This window comes from Neopsephotus bourkii, unplaced genomic scaffold (genome assembly GCF_033783945.1).
Source record: "Neopsephotus bourkii isolate Nb327-2 ecotype Australia unplaced genomic scaffold, CSIRO-AGI_Nbou_v1 NB_1589, whole genome shotgun sequence".
NCBI classification, from domain to species: domain Eukaryota; kingdom Metazoa; phylum Chordata; class Aves; order Psittaciformes; family Psittacidae; genus Neopsephotus; species Neopsephotus bourkii.
This window is the reverse complement of record NW_026902065.1, coordinates 7,807,609-7,828,073: the sequence shown is the minus strand read 5'-3', so window position 1 is coordinate 7,828,073 and position 20,465 is coordinate 7,807,609. Positions and strand designations below refer to the sequence as shown.

The 20,465-nt window shown below is 37.1% G+C and overlaps 1 protein-coding gene across 5 annotated transcripts in view; it reads left to right on the top strand.

Moving 5' to 3' along the window:
* Positions 1-20,465, top strand: part of DNM1L (dynamin 1 like) — a 43,377-nt gene that overhangs the window by 12,936 nt on the left and 9,976 nt on the right. For 2 of the 5 annotated variants that reach the window (XM_061372017.1, XM_061372022.1), the window contains 13 exons: positions 7,756-7,802; positions 8,899-8,970; positions 9,520-9,606; positions 10,424-10,586; positions 12,156-12,276; positions 13,327-13,458; positions 13,717-13,923; positions 14,109-14,229; positions 15,512-15,667; positions 15,776-15,865; positions 16,846-16,938; positions 19,106-19,162; positions 20,375-20,452. In XM_061372017.1, coding sequence (XP_061228001.1) covers positions 7,756-7,802; positions 8,899-8,970; positions 9,520-9,606; positions 10,424-10,586; positions 12,156-12,276; positions 13,327-13,458; positions 13,717-13,923; positions 14,109-14,229; positions 15,512-15,667; positions 15,776-15,865; positions 16,846-16,938; positions 19,106-19,162; positions 20,375-20,452 — 1,424 coding nt within the window. Of the gene's footprint in view, positions 1-6,500; positions 6,540-7,755; positions 7,803-8,898; positions 8,971-9,519; positions 9,607-10,423; positions 10,587-12,155; positions 12,277-13,326; positions 13,459-13,716; positions 13,924-14,108; positions 14,230-15,511; positions 15,668-15,775; positions 15,866-16,845; positions 16,939-19,105; positions 19,163-20,374; positions 20,453-20,465 lie in introns of all 5 variants that reach the window. The other 3 variants (XM_061372016.1, XM_061372018.1, XM_061372019.1) reach the window with 3 other exon arrangements.

Below are 20,465 nucleotides of genomic sequence, written 5' to 3'. Positions count from 1 at the left end.
CCCCCTTCTTGAAAATGGGCATTATGTTTCCCTTTTTCCAGTCACTGGGGACTTCATCTGACTGCCATGGTGTTTAAAATATGATGGACAGTGGCTTAGGAGCTTCATTCGCCAGCTCCTTCAAGACCCACAAATGGATTTCATCATATCCTATGGACTTGTGCTCATTCAGGTTCCTAAGATGATCTCAGACCCAATCCTCCCCTACAGTGGGCCTGAGGTCTTCATTCTGGCAGTAATATTTATAGCCTTCGGTTTCTGAAGAACAGTTGCTAATATTGTGCAGTTTAAAGCTCGTTTCCATCCTTGCAACAATCAGAGAACACAATTTGGGTTTATAACAAAAAACTCCTAGTGTTTAATCCAGGGTGTGCTGGATTGTGAAAAACTGTAGGAAAACTCATGTTGGAAATGATCTCAGGAGGTCTGTAGTCCAACCTACTTCTCAAAAAAGGGCTAACTCTGAACTCAAGGCAAGTTTACTTGGGGCTTTATCCAGTTGGGTCTTGAAAGCATCCAAGGGTGGTGAATTCAGAAAGTCTCTGGGCAGCCTTTTAGAAATAACACATTTGATCTCTTTAAATGTGGATTTACGTTACTTGCATTGTGCAGTGTGCAGTTTCCAGTACTTTTCAGAATGCTTTGGTTCTGAGTTGTTCAGTAAAGCATGATTTTGTTCTATAACTTCACAGGTATAAAAGTTAGCTTTGTAATTAAAGCATTCTGAGTTGAGAGAGAGCCTTTCTCTTGTGGGTTGCATTTGATCTGGTGTTTCAGATTTTAAATCTAAAATAACAATATTATTGCATAATAAATTAATAAAATAATTTAACCTAATATTTGAAGCCCATTTAGATTTTTTTTTTTGGGGGGGATCAATTTCTAATATGTGCATGTTACAATTTCTTGATGTTTCTTTGAGAGAGATGTGGGCTTGTTTGCTAAGAACAGACAAACCTTTGTGACTTACCAGTTGCATTTGAAATTTCTCTCTTCTGCCTCCAAAATCCAAGTAAATCACAGTCTAAATGGTTTAGCATATGTATAGATCAGACATGGGATCAGGTAGCTTTGAAAGAAAAAAGGTGGCAACCCCTTATTTGGGCTATGCTTAAGTCACTATACTGCTACAGATCATAATTGTGGTATGAGGTGCATGTTGAGGTAGGGTTGAATGCGTTTAGGATTTCTTGGAGGGAAATCCATGGTCTTGCAGAAAAAGTTTTTCTCTGCATGAGGGTTTTCTTTACAAATTGAATATTGGACTAGAGAGTATCTAGTCTTGGACACTGTTTTCTGAATGTGCTGGCAATGGACTGTCTGTACTCACAGATAGTTCTTTTGCAACTGCCTCTATTTTGTAATTTCTGTTTTGTGATTTGTCACCCTTTTTCCATTGTAATGCTTGCTCTAGGTATGTACTAGTATTATGTCTGAATAAGTCCATGAAAAAATAGTACTTGTCTGTGGTTGTTACAAGCTTAAATGTTACCTGAGTGTTTGCTTCCAGAAAGCTTCCTGGTTTTTAATATGACACTTGAGCAGGAATTGCAGCCAAACATCTGAATTAACTTATGTTTTTCTAACATGCAGCATTGAGGAACAGGAGATATGATCTTTAAAGTCAGTGATGAGCTGTGTGATACCCTTTTGGGGTGGTCACTGTAAGAAATCAAGATAGAAAATATTAAATATGAAATGCTGTGTTTTCCTAATATGATAGTTCAGACTGAGATGTATGTGGTATGGTATGAAGGAAATGTTCTCATTGTGCTTTTGCTGTTTATTGTTAGTCTCTAGTGATTCAGCACATGGTGTGTTTGTGGTGTTACCACAGTATGGTGGTGTCTTATCAGATTGCAAGTGATGTTTCTGGTCTCATGAATTATTAAATTGGTATTGTAGCTAAGATCTATTGTGGTAGCTTATCTATTTGTTAGGAAATGGAAAAGAGCAGGGAACATATGAATGGTCCATTAGTAAATGTTGATAGGTTCTTTTCTTTTTTTGTTCCAAGAAGGGAAGCTAAAAGTTGTTCAAAACTGAACAGATAGAATTGATATGGAACACAGGAATAGTTAACAGAGATCTGTTTCTTGATAAATCAACACTGCTTTGTCATCTTTTTGCTGTCTACGTCAAAGAGGAGTCTCTTGTGCCTAGCTCCCAAACAATGAGAGCTTCACTGTACTTAGCTTTATAGAAGCACAGCAGGAGAAGAGCTTTCACTCAAGAGCTTGCCATCTAGTTAGCATCAAGGATAGAAAAAATGGTGCAGCATACAGAAGGGATTGGAAGATGTGCATGTTTTTTTCACAAGTTGGATAATTATATGTGTGTGTGTGTCTGTTTAGAGAAAGAGAGCTAGGAAGAGATGAGGTGCTGGGGGAGATGGGGTAGGGGGACAAGAGTTTAGATGGTAGTCTGCTGTGTCCAAGAGGTGTGACGATATGGGAACTAGAATGCTAGGAAAACAGCTAAGATTCTTCATGCTCTGTTGATTTTGTTCTTTTTAGTATTTGGAAAGTTCTCATTCCCATTCTGCAAGAAATCCTCTATGACTCTGAACAGCTTTGTGCTCTCATTGTGTGTAAAGAACATTTCCACTGGTTTAGGGAGAAGTGCTACATAGGTAACTAAAGTTAGCACTGTACAGTATTTGAGCTTCTTAAAGGTGCATTCCAGTATAGGAGCTATAGGAGTAAGAATTTGGTGAAGGCAGTCTTGAGAAAAATACATAATCTGGCACAGGTTGCCCAGAGAAGCTGTGTCTGCCCCCCTCCCTGGCAGTGTTGAAGGCCTTGAGCGGACTGGTTTAGCGTGAGGTGTCCCTGCCCATGGCAGGGGGGTTGGACCTAGATGATCTTTTAAGATCCTTTCCAACCTGAACTATTCCTTGATTCTATAAGGTTTTTAGGTCTCACTCAAAGATATAAAAAGCCAGAAAGGCAAAGGGACTGTTGCTTTATTCAGGAGATGGTTTTTTGAAAGGCAGTATCTGTTTGTTTTTAATAGCCACTGTTTTAATAACTTCTTATAATCTGTAATACTTAATTTTATAATGACCACAATGTCATTTCTGCACACTTTAGTCTGGCATTGACTCTTGAATGTAACAGGTGAATAATTCAACTGAAGTTTTGCCTTAAAGAAAGTAACATAATGCGTGGAAGATTGATATACCAGTGAAACTACAGTGATTAAAAAAAAAAAAAAAATTCTACATGTAAACCAGAACGTTGGGTTTTTCAGTGTACCTTATTTAAAATATTTTCTCCTTGCCTTGCACATTCTTGCAATTGGAGTAATGCAAATCCTTCCTCCTTTCCTAAAAACTCTTTTGCATTATATTCAAGCTACTGGGTAATTTTTCTCAAATACTAAAGGGGTTACTGTATAGGTTTCCTCAGAAGCATGGGGCAAGAGTTTCCGCAGTGTATGAAGTGATATTTGTTAAAGCTTATACTTGGACCAGATGAGATTCTTTTTTCTTGTTGTGTACACTTCAGGAGACTGCATTTATTCCTTCACTTTTTTTTTTACTTTTTTTTCCCCTCTCAATGTGCACTGACACTGAGGTTAAGACTAAGCCATCTATTATGGTTTCACTCTTCTCTTGTGTTACCTATAGCAAAGAAAACATGTGGCTTATTAAAGCTTATAAAATGTTGAGTCTCCTTTGATCCATAGGTATTAGCAAATTAAAATGCAGTGCTTCTGGTTAATTTTTATATACATTTTTTAAAAAGCTTATAGATTATACTAAACCAAAGCATTTCTTTATACATAGAACTAAGCCTAGTACCTAGCTGCACATTCCAATACCACCACAAACCCGGTAGAATAGAACTTCATGAGGTTGGCATCAGCCCACCTCACAAGCATGTCAAGGTCCCTCTGGATGGCATTCCTTCCCTCCAGCGTATCAACCGAACCACACAGCTTGGTGTCATCGGCAAACTTGCTGAGGGCGCACCCAATCCCACTGTCCATGTCAGCGACGAAGATGTTGAACAAGACCAGTCCCAACACCAACCCCTGAGGGACACCACTTGTTACTGGTCTCCAGCTGGACACTGAGCCACTGACCACAACTCGCGTGCGGCCATCCAGCCAGTTCTTTATCCACCAAGTGGTCCACCTATCAAATTGGTGCCTCTCCAATTTAGAGACAAGGATGTCGTGTGGGACAGTGTTGAATGCTTTGCACAAGTCCAGGTAGATGACATCAACTGCTCCACCCCTGTCCATCAGTTCTGTAGCCCCATCGTAGGCGGCCACCAAATTGGTCAGGCAGGATTTCCCCTTAGTGAAGCCATGCTGGCTGTCACCAAGCATCTTTTTGTTTTTCATGTGCCTTAGCATGCCTTCCAGGAGAATCTGCTGCAAGATTTTGCCAGGCACAGAGGTGAGACTGACTGGTCTGCAATTCCCCAGGTCATCCAATTTCCCCTTCTTGAAAATGGGGGTTATATTTCCCTTTTTCCAGTCGTCAGGAACTTCACCTGACTGCCATGATTTTTCAGATATGATGGGCAGCGGCTTAGCAGCTTCATTTGCTAGCTCCTTCAGGACCTGTGGATGGATTTCATCAGGTCCCATGGATTTGTGTATGTTCAGGTTCTTAAGATGGTCCCGAACCAGATCCTCTCCTACAGTGGGCCCAAAGTCTTCATTTTCACATTCCCTGTGTCTACCTTCCAAGACTTGGGTGGTGTGGTCAGAGCCTTTGCCAGTGAAGACCGAGGCAAAGAAGTCATTAAAAACCTCAGCCTTCTCCAAATCCAGGGTAGCCAGTTCTCCTGATAGCTTCCGGAGGGAGCCCACATTGTCCCTAGTCTGTCTTTTATTCGCTGTGTACCTATAGAATCTCTTCCTGCTATCTTTCACATCTCTAGCCAAGTTTAATTCTGACTCGGCCTTAGCTCTCCTAACCTGGTCCTTAGCTTCCTGGACAACATCCCTGTATTCTTCCCAGCCAGCTGTCCTTGCTTCCACCTTTTATAAGCCTCTTTTTTCCCCCTCTAAGTTTCCTCAGCAGCTCCTTTTCCATCCAAGGAGGTCTCCCAGCCCTCCTGCTGCACTTCCTTCTAGTTGGGATGCAACACTCCTGAGCTTGTAGTAGGTGATACTTGAATATCAACCAACAGTCTTGGGACCCCCTGCCCTCTAGGGCAGTAATTTAAGACTAAACCCCAGTATGTCCTAGGAGGATACAATCTGCCTCTGAGGGACATAACAGCAGTGTTTGGTCCTTATCTTTCAAATGTAATATCTTTCTGTATCTCTTCCTGACTTTATGCCTGTCTTTATTACATTTAATTTTTAAAAGGGGTGAGCAATGCAATCTTGAAGATACTGTAGTTTATTCCCGTATGTGCATTTTGCTTTATTTTCTCTGAACTATAAGTAAACTAAACCAAACCTGTTTAATAACTTGGAATTAATGAGCCCTTTCATTTTGCACTTACTTTGGAGGCTGGTATGCAATTTTGCCTATTTACCAACAAAGACAAGCAAAAGCTGATTCCTGACAATGGTTTCTTCATATCTCAGGTGCATGCAGAACAGAAAGGATAGAAATAGTATGTTTTTTAAATTTTTTTTTTCCTTAATGGACTCAGTCCATCTAAGTCAGCAATTTTCCATTGATGATAAAATTTTAACTTACTGACCTTAGCAGGATATTAAAGTAACTACCCAGATGTCCTAGGTTTTCCAAACTGATAAATTGATTGTTGTTGTGTTACTTGCATTTTGTGCCAAACAGGCACGTGCCAAAAATGACTTCACCCATTTGTTTTGATTCTGGCACTACCATGGTTCTGTACTGCCATAACACTAAAAGAGTTGTAAACTCATCAACCTTTCAATTAAAAAGTTTAGAATTTTTTTTTGGTAATGGGATTTCCATAAATAATTTCAGAAAATTACAAGTTGAGAAGGGTGTTAGCTAATGCTGTCTCTTCTCAAATCTGTCTCAGAACTGCCATAATACTGTTTTGTTTTTTTTTTTTAGCTGAGCATTAGAAAGATTAATGCAAAACCTCAGGTTTCTTTCCTGTACAGTACTGTTACTTCCAGTGACAAAAAGAATAAGGAACTTTTTTTTTGTTCTTGCCATGAATAAATGATGAGAAACGTACTTCACCAAAGAAGTTCAGCTTTGCAGAACCTAATGGTGCTGTTTCTTGTAATCTGATAAAAATACTGTGAGCTGTTGGAATTAGATTAACAGCAATAATAATGTTATCATCAAGTAAACTTTGTTGTATAGAGTATCTGAATAATATGCATAATTTATCAGTGTTTTAGTTAAGATCTTATTTCTGTGCATATTGTTAATATGCTACACATTCTCATCAATAGTAGAATAGCATGAACATCTGTCTGCATGCATTTGTGATCTTTGTAATACAGTCTGGTACTATAATAAAATGATACATTAAATCTGATAAAAATTTTAAACATCATTCAATGCTGTTTCTCTTTAACTGCAGACCCTGCTACATGGAAAAATCCAAGACACCTTTCTAAAGGTTGCCTTTATCCACTTGCTTTTTCTCCCTATGCATAAAGTGCATGCTTATATACACTAATCACATACATTTCATGGCACTTTATTGTTGTTTACACTTTTACTTTTACACTTTGGCTACTGTGTTGATTGATTATTTTGCTGAGTCTTGTGATCTGGTTGATTTTCAGTTTTCTGACGTTGTTGCATTAGAATGAGATGATTTTTGCTCTTCTTCTTTGCCGTTGCTGCTTCATAGAATTTCCTGCACTTTTAATTCCCAAATCCTTAAAAAAAAAAAAAATCTATTGATCAGTATCTTGAAATTCAACTTGAGTGGTAAAATGCTTTGCAAGATTACTTGATTGTAGGTAAACGGCGTTTGCCAAATGGCCACATTGCTTGTAGGTTGTTCTTGTAGAGCAGATTGGTGTACTGGGGAACAGAGGAGAAATAACCACAAACTGAAAATTTCAAAAGAAATTTATCACTACTACTTGAAAACCTAGTTGTGGAAGTGTCAGTATCTCACAGTGTGACTCAAACTGCTGCCTGTGCTACCAAGCAGGAACTGACGAAACTTTGCCGTTTCTGGGACTTCTTTTGAATAGCCCTAAGTCATTCTGGACATCAGTGGTGACTGACAAGAGATTAAGATGTTTGGTCCTTGACAGATTTGGGAAGAGACATGTCCTCCTAAGACTACATTGCTATGCAGAGTTCTTATGTATTTTCTGTTTGCTTGGTTTTCATTCTACAGGTTTTTCTAACTTTTTCTTTCAGCTGTAATTAGATCTTACTTGCATGGTAAAGGAAAAGATGCTAAAAGCTAGTGTTTATTTCAGGTTTTTTAACTACTGCTAATAATTCTTTTGTTTTCTGTTGCAAGCTGATATTTAATGGACTAGACCATTTCTGAAAAATGGTAGGATAGCTTATGACTGGCTCAGTCACAGTTGGGAAGATGGACTTGTGGAAGAGAGGCAAATTAAAGAGTATTGAGATGCAATGCTTACATAAGGAGAATCATAAATACATGCAATCATACAGCAGAATCATAAAGTAATAAGCAGAATCATAAATATATGAGCTATTTAATGTAAATAAATGTAAAAAGCAGACTAATTTTGCTGCTTGGGAAATAAAATTATATTGTAGTTTTCAGCAAACAGGGTCTTGGAAAAATGAAATTGAAAGAACTACTTCCTCTTCCTCATGTATCAATTCTTTGTTTTCAGAGATAGATGCTGCAGAGTGGGGTAAATTTCTTCACACCAAAAATAAGGTACGTTTACTCCAGTGATGGAGTAGCAGTGTCATAAATATGCTATCATATATATACTTAATTACATACCTTTTCTCTTGACTTTCCCAAAAAGGAGGTTCTTTTGCCTGCTATACTATATGCTAGAATATTGAAGGTTCTCTATTTTGCTTTTTATGGGTAGAAAACTTCTGAAAACATACTTTTAAATTTAAGATGGAAAGCTAATTAATGGTTGTCTGTAGTGAGGGTCATTGATTCTGCCAAGTTAACTTATCTTAATCCTTTTTGTGCTATTTTGTTAGGTTTTTTTTCTTTTTTGTGTGTTGACAAAATTAGAAAGGACATTGTAAAGACAAGGAAGTACATAATCACAAGTCATTTCATTCCTTTGAAGAATTGGCTACTTCAGGGATTTATCAGAAAGCTGTGACAAGGAAGGAAGAGCCTAATGAGCATCGGGGGGAGGGGGGGGGGGAGGGGAGAAACAGGTGAGATGACCTAGGACTTCAGTAAGAGAGTCAAAGCTTAAATCTTTACTCCAAGAAATTAATCTTTTTGTTGGCAGATGAATTTGTTTATTACTCTAAAATGATTTCCTTACCTTCTAGAGAGTACTAGTAATTGAAGGAAATTTAGAGAGGAATGCAACCTGTGCAAGGGTACCTGTATGATAACATATTTTGGATTGGTGCAAGAATAGTTTTGGCAAGAGTGGAAAAAAATTGAAATGAAACTGCCCTTGTTCTTCATGCTCTTGTATCCTGAACCTCTCTTATCTCTGTGTTTTTTATTAAATGCAGAGGATTACAACTAGATTTGACGTGGAATTAAGTGCTTGAAATTCTCTTTAAGTGAAAACTATTTTATACGTTGTCTGACATCAGTGGTATTAACTGCATCTCACAGTATTAAGATATTAAATACCAAAATTACAAATCCTGTAATTTTTAGCACTGTACTGCTGTTAGCATTAGTTTAGTGTCTAATAGTCATTTTTTATCACCTCTTGTGTACTGAGTTACAGAGTGTCTCTTGGAGAAGAGAACATTATTTTGCAATTGGGTAAGTGGATGCTGTCTTTGATTCTTAAAAAATCTTTTTCTTCCATACTTAGATCTATACAGATTTTGATGAAATTCGTCAGGAAATAGAAAATGAAACAGAGAGGATTTCAGGAAATAATAAGGTAAATGTTGCACTGTCTGTCTTGCTATAGATTCTCTTGCTGCTTAAACCTTTAACAGTTTTGGCAGCTGGAAGTGAAAATCATTGAACTATTCGAATGAAGAACATGGTATTGCTGCTTGAGATTTTATTTTTTTTTCTCACTGAGTTTGTGAGGTAAATGACTTCAACTAAAAGAAAACGCAAAGAATTGCTGTTGCTTTACTTCAGAGCTTCCTTAATAATAATGCAAAAATGAACCTTTGAGTTAAACTTGCTTTCATTTTCCATATATATGGCTTTACATGTAATTAGAAAATTGAGTATTCTATTCTTGAATATCTGTATAATCACTGAAATGTGGTAAGTGTTTATGCATTATACTGAGGAGGAAAATAGGGCTGCTTTCAGAGATGAAGGAATTGTGCAGATGTAGCTGTCTTTTTCCTCACCATATAGTTGTAATGTGTATGATGAAAGAATTCTGGTATGAAACAACAGTTTTTGGCTTTCTGAATGGTGCATTTACACAATCCAGTACAGTGATCAAATTTTACTATTATATTTCTAGGGGATCAGTCCTGAACCTATTCATCTTAAGATTTTTTCATCTAATGTTGTAAATCTGACTCTTGTGGATTTACCTGGAATGACAAAGGTAAGGTGCAGAATGCTTCTCTTTTGGTTCACTGTGAACAGTGTATTTTGAAACAAAGAGTCTATGTTCATACTTTGGCATTACTCTGTATTATTGTTTTCCTCAGGTTAAGTAGTTGTTTATATAAATTTGAGATGTCTCCATCTTCTGGTGTAAGATTTGGGTTTCTGGTGCTCTTTGCTGTTGTAAAAGGTAGATTTGCTTAAGTTCTTCCTCTTCCTATATACAGCTGAGGGATTGGGAGCATTGTGCATACTGCATGTTGTTTTAGTAGAAGAGGTAGCACTGGAAGTTTCAAAGTTGCACCTGCAGATACAGGTGGGTAGCTGACAAGTTTGAAAATGTTTTCCCTATTGCTTTTGCATAACTTGCTATGTATAGTTTGTGTAAGAAGTTGTGTAAAGTAAGGATAACTAGAGGAAATGTTCAGGTCATGTTTATGCAGGTTTTAGACTAAGTAATCTGTGGCATGAAGATGACAAGATGACTTCTTGCCTTGCCTGTGCACGTGTACATTCTACTCTGCCAGTTGTGCAGGTGGCTCTTGGTGGTTCTTAATGATAAGTAGGTTAATAAATTCTTAACAACAGTATAAAATAATTTGAATTTATTCTTATTTCTTTAAGGGTGGTTTTGATTTGTATACCTTTCAAGATCTTTCTTTTCTTTTGTGTCTGTTTGTGAAAGGGGAAGGAAAGGGCTGGAAAATTCATGGTATAGGATATGAATTTTCAATGAGTGGTCTCTCACAGGCATAAATATACAATTTTGAACAGTTCTGCATTGGTTTTGTTGTGTTTTTTTTTTCTCCTCTTAGGTACCTGTTGGTGATCAGCCTAAGGATATTGAACTTCAAATAAGAGAGCTAATCCTTCAATTCATCAGCAACCCAAATTCAATTATTCTGGCAGTCACAGCTGCTAACACAGACATGGCCACTTCAGAAGCACTTAAAATTGCACGGGAGGTAGATCCAGATGGTAAGCAGTAAGAAAAACTGGATCCTGTAATTGAACTTCTTTTTTCAATTAAGTCCTAAAACTGAAGTTGTTTGAGCAGAAAATAGTAAGCAAAATAAATGTCATTGCCTTTCCTAGAAAATGCAATTATTTCATTTGCCTAGGGATTTCCTGCTGAATTCTCTGCAACTTGGAGAATGCTACAATGAATAAATATCAGATGGATTTCTGGCTTACAAACAACTATTTTAGTAGTCATAGGCCAGATAACTATTTTAGTAGTCATAGGAGCCCCTTCTGTTTCCAGAGCAGTAAAATGGCATTACAGAGTGTTGGGAGGTTTGAGATATGTTTGGTTGGTTGTTTGGTTTTTTGGGTTTTTTTTGGTTTTTTTTTTAGTAATTTACAGTGGTCTGTTAGGATGAATTCATGCTTTAGTGTCCAAGGTTCTTTCTTTTAGTAGAGAGAATAGGCCATCCCGCAACTAGTAATTGACTTGTCTAGCTGTTAATGACTTTTACTAAGAATTAATATACCCCTGTAAAAATGATCAGCTGTGACTTCTGGATCACTTCCCAAAATTCTAAACTGTAAAGGTCTGGAGTGGCAGCTCATGTTGCAGGTTCTGTTGGAATAATGGTATGAAGTGAGAACCTGAACTACTAAAGTAGGTAGACTTTCCGACTTGTATTCATCTGAAAGTTTCAGGACCCAATAACCTACTGATTTTCTTGAGGTAATGGTTTATTTTTACACCCTAAAAGTGTGTTACATTTTAAAGAAAATGTTCTTGCCCTATTTTTTTCAGACCCCAAAGCCTAGGAAATATCGAGGTCCCAGACAAATCCTCTGTCCATGTTAACCTCTGTCTAGATGTGCAGTAGTTACCTGTTTAGTGTATTCAGGTAGCATTTTCCTCCATAGTGTCCAGTATGAAGCTTAGTTTTAATATAGAAAACATTCAGTCACATATTCAATAAAATATGTTTCATTAGCAAAATTAAATCTCCTAAAGCTTCTTCAGTGGATGGATTCCACAGAATGGAATCCATTTGATCTCTTGGAGATTTGGTCTCTTGGAGATTCCAGTTTGGTCTCTTGGAGCTTTGAGCCTATGTATATGATGCACTGTGCTGGAAGTGGGCCTGTTCTCTCCTTTAGCAGCTTCTCCAGTGGGTAATTGTATTTCAAATACAGTTCCAAACAGATTGCCATTGTGTCTGGTCCTATGTACATGCTAGAACACTTGAATCCCCTGCTTGCCTTACTTAGTCTTCTCCACAAGTTCTTCGTAACACCTCTAACCTCATGTAGTATGCAAAAAAGTTCGTTATAGTCAGTAATGACTGTAATTTCAAACTGCATGGTGCCTAAACTTTTTTCTTTAGCAGGTATGTGAGAGGGGAGTAGTACTGGATAAATACTTTCTTGTACACCTGTTAATAAAGGAGCTCCAGAGACAAATACCACGTGTTCAAACCAGTCTCTGCCGGTTTCCAGTATTAAACTTCATGCAGCGAAAGAGCTTTTTGAATGACGAATTTTATCTACCCTGATCAAGACAAAACATTGGAGTTTTCCTTTTCGTAGGTCGAAGAACCCTTGCTGTTATTACAAAGTTGGACCTCATGGATGCTGGCACTGATGCTATGGATGTGCTCATGGGAAGAGTGATTCCAGTCAAGCTTGGAATCATTGGAGTAGTGAACAGGTTGGTCTGGCACATTGATGTTATTTTTTAGATTGTGTTAATATGAAGTGATGCTTTCAGCCTTTTTTAACCGTGAATATGGTTTTAAGAATAAGATTACTTGATATTGAAATACACTTAAGAACAGGCAAGCAAGAAGTTTGTTGCCTGCTTATCAAAATCCTGTCTGTCCTTATTCTGTTCAGCCAGCAGCTAATATAGAAAGGAGTAGGGATGCTGCTTATAAAAGAACTGTAGTGTCACCACTTCTTCCCACTTTTTTTTTTTTTTTTTTTAGCTTGAGGGATCCTTGTGGTCAGCTGTTCACATTAGCAGTGATCCACTACAGATCTTGTGTATATTAGTGCTAGCTGCATATAGAATCATAGAATAGTTAGGGCTGGGAAGGACCTTAAGATCATCTAGTTCCACCCCCCGTACCATGGGAAGGGACACCTCACACTAAACCATGTCACCCAAGACTCTGTCCAACCTGGCCTTGAACATTGCTAGGGATGGAGCACTTACCACCTCTTTGGGCAAACTGTTCAGTATCTCACCACCCTCACAGTAAAGAACTTCTTCCTTATATCTAACCTGAGCTTCCCCTGTTTTAAGTTTAAACCCATTCCCCCTTACCTTATCACAGCAGTCCTTAATGAAGAGTCCCTCTCCAGCATCCTTGTAGGCCCCCTTCAGATATGGCGTCTTCATGCAGCCTTCTCTCCTTCAGGCTGAACAGCCCCAACTTCTCATGAGAGCAGAGTAGAGGGTAGGATCACTTCCTTTGACCTGCTGGTCACATTTCTTTTGATGCAGCCCAATATATGTATAGCTATCATAATGTTCACTTTATTTTTTTGCATTAGCTTTATGTAGTTTTAATAAAAGCCTTGCTTAGTCTGTGTACAGGTGCATGGAACAACAAATAAAATCCTTTATCTCAGGGAGATGAGTTATGTGTGGAGAGCAAAAAGCAGTTGTTAGATGTCCTGCTTAGACAAGCAAAAGTGTAAATTATTTTTACTTTGCATCTATTAACTAGTGTGTAACTCTCCCTTTTAACTTAAGGAGTCAGTTGGATATTAACAATAAGAAGAGTGTAGCTGATTCCATTCGTGATGAGTATGGTTTTCTTCAAAAGAAGTATCCTTCCCTAGCCAATCGAAATGGAACCAAGTATCTTGCTAGAACACTGAACAGGTATTACATATTACATAAAGTAAAATAAATGCTTTTAAAGATACTCTACTATATTGGTGTGTTAGAAATATTGTTTCCTTTCTCTTTTGGTGCTGTACAGTGATACATTAAGGAAAACTTGATTTCTGAATTTACTGTGATTTTCTGGAGTAAGTGTTTTCCTTTTGTGATTATATTCTGTCTTTTCTCTCTTTTAATAGAGATTATAAAGCTGAAATTTTTTCTCCCATTTAATGAGGGACTGTTTTCCATTTTTAGGCTGTTGATGCATCATATCAGAGATTGCTTGCCAGAACTGAAAACCAGAATCAATGTTTTAGCTGCTCAGTACCAGTCTCTACTAAACAGCTATGGGGAGCCTGTTGAAGACAAAAGTGCCACTTTATTGCAGCTTATTACCAAATTTGCCACAGAATATTGTAACACTATTGAAGGAACAGCAAAGTACATAGAGACTTCAGAGCTGTAAGTACCAGTGGTTTTCTAGAATACTGATTGAGCAATTAGATGGATGCAGTGGCTCTTGATGGCTTTCATTGGCAATATTACTATACTAGAACATAACATACTCAAAAAAGTTTGATTCCAAACTGTTTGCAATGAGAACTTTTTTGTTGTTTGCTACTTCAGTTGTTATTTTATTATTTCAGATGTGGTGGAGCAAGAATCTGTTACATTTTTCATGAGACTTTTGGAAGAACTTTAGAATCTGTTGACCCACTGGGTGGCCTTAACACAATTGATATTCTGACTGCCATTAGAAATGCCACTGTGAGTGTTCTTCTGTATTTCTAAGTGTTGTTGCTATACCTTGGCTTTGAAGATAAGGTTTCAACAAATTCATGCTTCTTCAGTCCGATGAATTAGCTATTTCAGCTGAATGAGTTAATATGAAGAGGCTGAATCCTGCTTATTGATACTTTAAGTGGAAAAATTACCATATCAAAATTTGCAGCCATTATCTGAGGTGGATTAAGTTTAAGGCAAATGCTTACTCTTACAGGCTGAAAGCTCATGGCCAGCTTTGGCAACCTGATACTGAAGCTATTATATGTTACAGAAATGGTGATGTAAGACTGCCTCAATTATTTTGGATTAAGTAATTTTGTTAATTATGAAGATTCAGGTGGAGATGTATGGGCTAGGACAAGTTCATATCTTTTAATTCTGTGTAAGGACACAGCTCTTCAATGGTTGAGTGTTCATGTGACAGGTTTGATGTCTTGTGAATATGGGAATTGGTGTTGGTAAGAATTAATGGAGTATGTTCACTTTTAAATTCTGTAGTATATAGAATGTTCACACCTTAAACATTGACTTAGGATGTCAAACACTTATGCCTGCTTTTGTACTGTGTCCTTTTAGGTGTGGACAGACATGTTTCTGCATGGTCAGTAATTATTCTAAATTTAGAGTGCGTTTGGTACTCTGCAGCAGTGATCTGTGTACATGCTTTTATCCTTCTGTAAATGTAAAATGTAAAACAGCATTTAGTAATATAAGAAATGTCTTATGTGACATATCTTTGTGTTTCTAAAGCTCATTAGATTAAAAAAAAAAAAAAAGGAAATTTCAGGTTAAAAATGTTTTACTTATAGCTAAGCATTGGTCTGTATGATCATAAATTAAATTATCCCAAACACTGTAAATCATTGAAACAGTATTATGATTATACTTAACAGAAAACCCACCTATCTTGTGGTAAGAATTATATGCCCAGGACTTTCAAACTTAGGAAGAGGATGTCTTTGCCTTTATTGATTAATAAGTTCATTTAAACTTGGATCCACAAATGTGAAAGAATGACATTAGCAGGTAGAAAGCTTCAAGATTCTATAAGGATGCTGGCTAATCATTATTTAATACAGAGTTTGCCTTAAAGGTAATAACTATTTTATAGCTTTTATATTTAATTATACTTGTAACATATTTTATACTTAAGACCTTTTTTTGAGTGTTCTTTTGGGTGCAAGCACCATGATGTGATTTATTCTGGGCTTCATCAGCTATTACTACGTAGAAATTTCAAGCTTTTTCCCTCCTTATGAACTAGGGTCCCCGTCCTGCCTTGTTTGTTCCTGAAGTCTCATTTGAATTGCTGGTAAAAAGGCAAATCAAACGTTTAGAAGAACCTAGCTTGCGCTGTGTGGAGCTAGTTCATGAAGAAATGCAGAGGATTATCCAGCATTGTAGTAATTACAGTACACAGGTAAAAAAACATGGATAGAATGATGTTGTAAGTGTTGGGCTTTTTTTCTCCCCACTTCCCTAAAAAATTCTGGAAGCTTCATCACTAAATTTTTGTTTTGTTTTTTAGGAATTATTGAGGTTTCCTAAGTTGCACGATGCCATAGTTGAAGTAGTGACCTGTCTTCTGCGTAGAAGGCTCCCTGTCACAAATGAAATGGTAATTTGCCATCTACCAGAACTTTGCTGGAAAAAGTGTGTGTTTTGTGGAATCTTTCTTCATGCTTCTGTTTGCTCTGTAATGTCAGGAGCCCAAGTCATTAAAGAAATCTTATATTTGTTGAATAGCTAGATATTTAATATCTGCATGGTTTGAAATTTCCTCTATATTAAAAGTTAGATACATAAAAAAACTAAGGGGGATGGAGGGAAGCCTCTTATGTTTCAATTTGCCAAGAAGAATGCTATTAAAACTTGGATTTAACATCTCCTAGTCTTTCTGATGTAGGTATATTTCCCTGCCTTGTAACAGAAGCTGCGCATTTACTGTAGAGTTCAGGATGCAATGGTGAAAATTAATTTATAGTCCTTACTCTGTGTGCTTAGGAGATAAATCAACACAAAATGTTGATTACTTTTTTTCTCTTATAATGCCTTTTAGCTAGTGAAAACTAAAACTTCAACTTCTGAGTTTGAATAAATATGTTTTTATATAGAAGTCTGCTTTAGGCTGCTTGTTAGGGATGAAACAAAGTGTTTCATTTATTGACTGTGTTTGATGTGAAAAGCAGAAAAAATTTCCTATGCTCATTATCCCCCATATTGAGCCATCTCTCACGGGGTCAAATGTTATGTGGCTTGTGGCTGAAGGTTGAATAGTTAGCTCACTTCATTACTATAAAGCTTATTAAATTGCTATAAATTGTTCTGTTTATTGCTGGAGAGGGGTTAGCTTGATGAAGCAAACAAGTTAAACTGATGTAACATCCAAACATCATCTGAAGGTCTGAATGTATTGTGATGAATGAATGAATTCCCTTCTTGCCTTTTGTATCAGAACTTTAACGTCTTTGGGGCAGCAAGAACAGTCTTTTGCTACAGACAGTTTAATTACACTTTCTAAGATTGTAGGTCATTGATCTTCACTAGCATTAGATTTAATCACAGAATTTTTGAACTCTTAATCACTTTGCATTTCAGGTTCATAATCTAGTGGCCATTGAGTTAGCTTATATCAATACCAAACATCCAGACTTTGCTGATGCCTGTGGGTTAATGAATAACAACATAGAGGTAAGAAAATATGTTCTCTTAAGAAGACTTTAGGCTTAGTGAGGGCCTAAATAATTGGTGAAAGAACAAATGCCTCAATTTATTTCAGTGAAATATGGTTCTACATTTTTAATTATAAAAATGTGATGTATTACAAATATGGTGTATACTCTTGTGACCTACTGATTTGTTAGATTTCTATTACGTATTACATTCAGTAACAGGGGTTGATATTTCACTGAAAATAATTCTGTCTGTATTTCTGTCTGGAAAACAAGATGGGCACTTTAATTTAATGGCTGTTAAATGAAATTTTGGGAAGAGAAACCTTAAAAAGACAGCTGTGAAATACTCTTTAATGTTGAAGTAAGTGCATTTTGTTTCTGACAGGATGCATTAATAGTTATAATGTTCCTCTCATTTGTGAAATGATACTGCGGATATTTTTTTCCCTGTTCAGGTTCTTGAATCTGTCTTGACACGCTTCAGTCTCCCTAAGACAATTCTCTCCATTTATCTCCCATAAGCCGTTTACAAGTTTAGCAATATTTTTTTCCATGCTTAGTTTTGAGAATACTTGTTGCTGTTAGTATCCTACAGAAGCACTTGTCTACAACTGATCTGCTCAATTCTTTCTTGAAGTACTTCATCTGACTAAGAACTCACTAATATTCTTCTGTTCCCCTGCTTACCCAACGCATTCTTTCATAGTAGTGTTTGGTTTTTTTTTAAATGCTTATGTTACCATTTCTGCTCTTTAGTTTTAACATTTAACTTTTTTCTATATGTAAATTTTGTATTAACTGGGTATGAAATTGAATTAGCTTTGGTAGACTGTTCTTGAATTGAATTCAGAAGCAACACGTATGCAAACTGCAATGAGTTCAAAAATTAGGATGTTGTGAAGTTGGACCACATGAGATTATTTTATTGTCATGTGTTGTTTAAACTGGTTCCTTCCTAACATTTTCCTGAACTGGACATTGAAATTTTTGAAGAAACAAAGCACATTAAGCGTCTTACCCTTATTCAGTGGGCACTTAATTAATTACAAGAAAAAAATCGGATCTTTGTCCTGATTGCTTCACATTCTGTTTTGCTATAAAGTGAATTCTGCCTCCTCCTTCTTCCTTTTGAATTAATCATAGTTAACCCTGATGATCACAGAATAATATCCTTTTAGAATGCTGCAGAGATTTAAAGCTTAATGAGGGCTGTAGGGTCTATGGTGAGCCAAACTGTGTAGCTTTGGTCTTGTTTTTTAAAAGCTCTAGCTTTCATTACTGAGCATAGAATCATAAAATAGTTAGGGTTGGAAAGGACCTTAAGATCATGTAGTTCCAACCCCCCTGCCATGGGCAGGGACACCTCACACTAAACGATGTCACCCAAGGCTTTGTCAAACCTGGCCTTGAACACTGGCAGGGATGAAGCATTCACAGCTTCCTTGGGCAACCCATTCCAGTGCCTCACCACCCTCACTTTAAAGAACTTCCTCCTTATATCCAGTCTAAACTTGCCTTGTTTAAGTTTTAACCCCTTACCCCTTGTCCTTCACTACAGTCCCTAATGAAGAGTCCCTGTCCAGCATCCTTATAGGCCCTCTTCAGATACAGGAAGGCTGCTATGAAGTCTCCATGCAGCCTTCTCTTCTCCAGGCTGAACAGCCCCAACTTTCTCAGCCTATCTTCATATGGGAGGTGCTCCAGTCCCCTGATCATCCTCATGGCCCTCCTCTGGACTTGTCCCAACATTTCCATGTCCTTCTTATGTTGAGGACACCAGAACTGCACACAATACTCCAAGTGAGGTCTCATGAGAGCAGAATAAAGGGGCAGGATCACCTCCTTCGACCTGCTGGTCACCCTCCTTTTGATGCAGCCCAGGATACGGTTGGCTTTCTGGGCTGCGCGCACACACTGTTGCATGTTGCACTGTTGCAACAGCATGTTGCAAAAATTTTTGCAAGAATGTTTATATTAAGAATTTAATTTTGACCAGGCAATCAGAGGATTTTTATCCAAATAACAGAGGTTTTCATAAGATTATAGTATGATAACATGACGCTGGATGAGATAAAATTACTAGTGTTGTCTCTAAAATGTAAGTAATCTGTAAAATATGAATCTTGTGTATGTGTTGATACAGAGCAATACATAATTGAGGTCTTGCTGGATTGTTTTTAAAGGAACAAAGGCGTAACAGATTAGCCCGGGAATTGCCTTCTGCTGTGCCACGAGACAAGGTAAATAGATGCTGGGTTTATTTATTAAAAGTTTAATGGATTCCCCTTTGATCCAGTTGAAGTATTTGAAATTTTGATATGCTGCTGTGGTAACAGTCTTGGCAGCTTCCAGGTATTGTCTTTCTTCTTTCTGTTTCATAAAATAGAAGTGGGATGTTATTTTTCTCTTCTTCCAAAGGTGCAGTTTTTGGCAGGTTTTAAATCTAGGATTTCTGAAGACTTGTGTCTTAAATTTACATTAACATTACACTTGCTTGAATGTTGTCTGAGGTAAGGTTTAAGATGCTAGCAGATGTTATAGAGGGAGTCAGAGCTTGCATGCTTAAATTTATGGCCAAAACACTGATTTTGAAAGATAAATTATTTACAGTATTCAGTGTGCCACATAGTGACGTGGTGGATGGTTTGTTGTTTTTTTTTTTTAAGTTGCTCTTAAAACTGCAATTTATTGCAGTCTTGCTTTATTTAGAAGAATATGGTGGAGGTGGCATTTTCAGTTGATCATCATAAATAAGTCATGTATTCTGTATCTGGAGCTTGCTTAATTTTACCAGGTTTGGGGATTATTTCAGTGACAAGTAAGTATGAGAGTGGAAGAACCAAGTGTCATGGAAAAAATTGCTTGGCTGTAGACCTGAATGGTCTGACAATCAGCTGGAATTTTTGACAGTTAGGTATTTAATATTGTGTGACGTATTTAGAATCTAAATATACAGAATATACTTTAAGGTCCTTACAGCTTGTAAAACGACTTACTACAGCCAACAGAAATTGGTTTATTAAATTTGTTAGCTTAAAAAGTGAGGCGAAGTCACAGGATAAATCTAGTATTACTGCCTTTAATAAATAGAAGCCAGCTAATGGATGAACTAGGATTTCAAGGTAGCTACCTAGAGATTGTTTTCAGTGCTCTTTTATCTTTCTTTCTGTGGACTTCATATTTATATCATCAGTGTAGGAGTTGAAATGAAATTGAAGGCTAAACAAATTGAAAGTCTCATAACTCTTTTGTCTTGGAGATGCTTTTCTTTTGTTGGGTTTTCTTTTTTTGCTTGTATTAATGTTTTCCTTTCAAATTCAACCTATTACCTTTTCCGGATCTTTAAAGATGCTAGTAGGTAAAAGTGTATGAAATTTGCTAGGTAGATTTGGTGGTTAGTTGAATTTTATTTTTTTTTTCCCTCCCCTTCCTGAATTTTTTACCTCCCTTAGTCTACTAAAGCTCCAGGTGCATTGACACCTGCTTCCCAGGAGACTGTTACTGCTGCTTCTGCTGAGGCTGATGGCAAGGTCTGTCTCAATT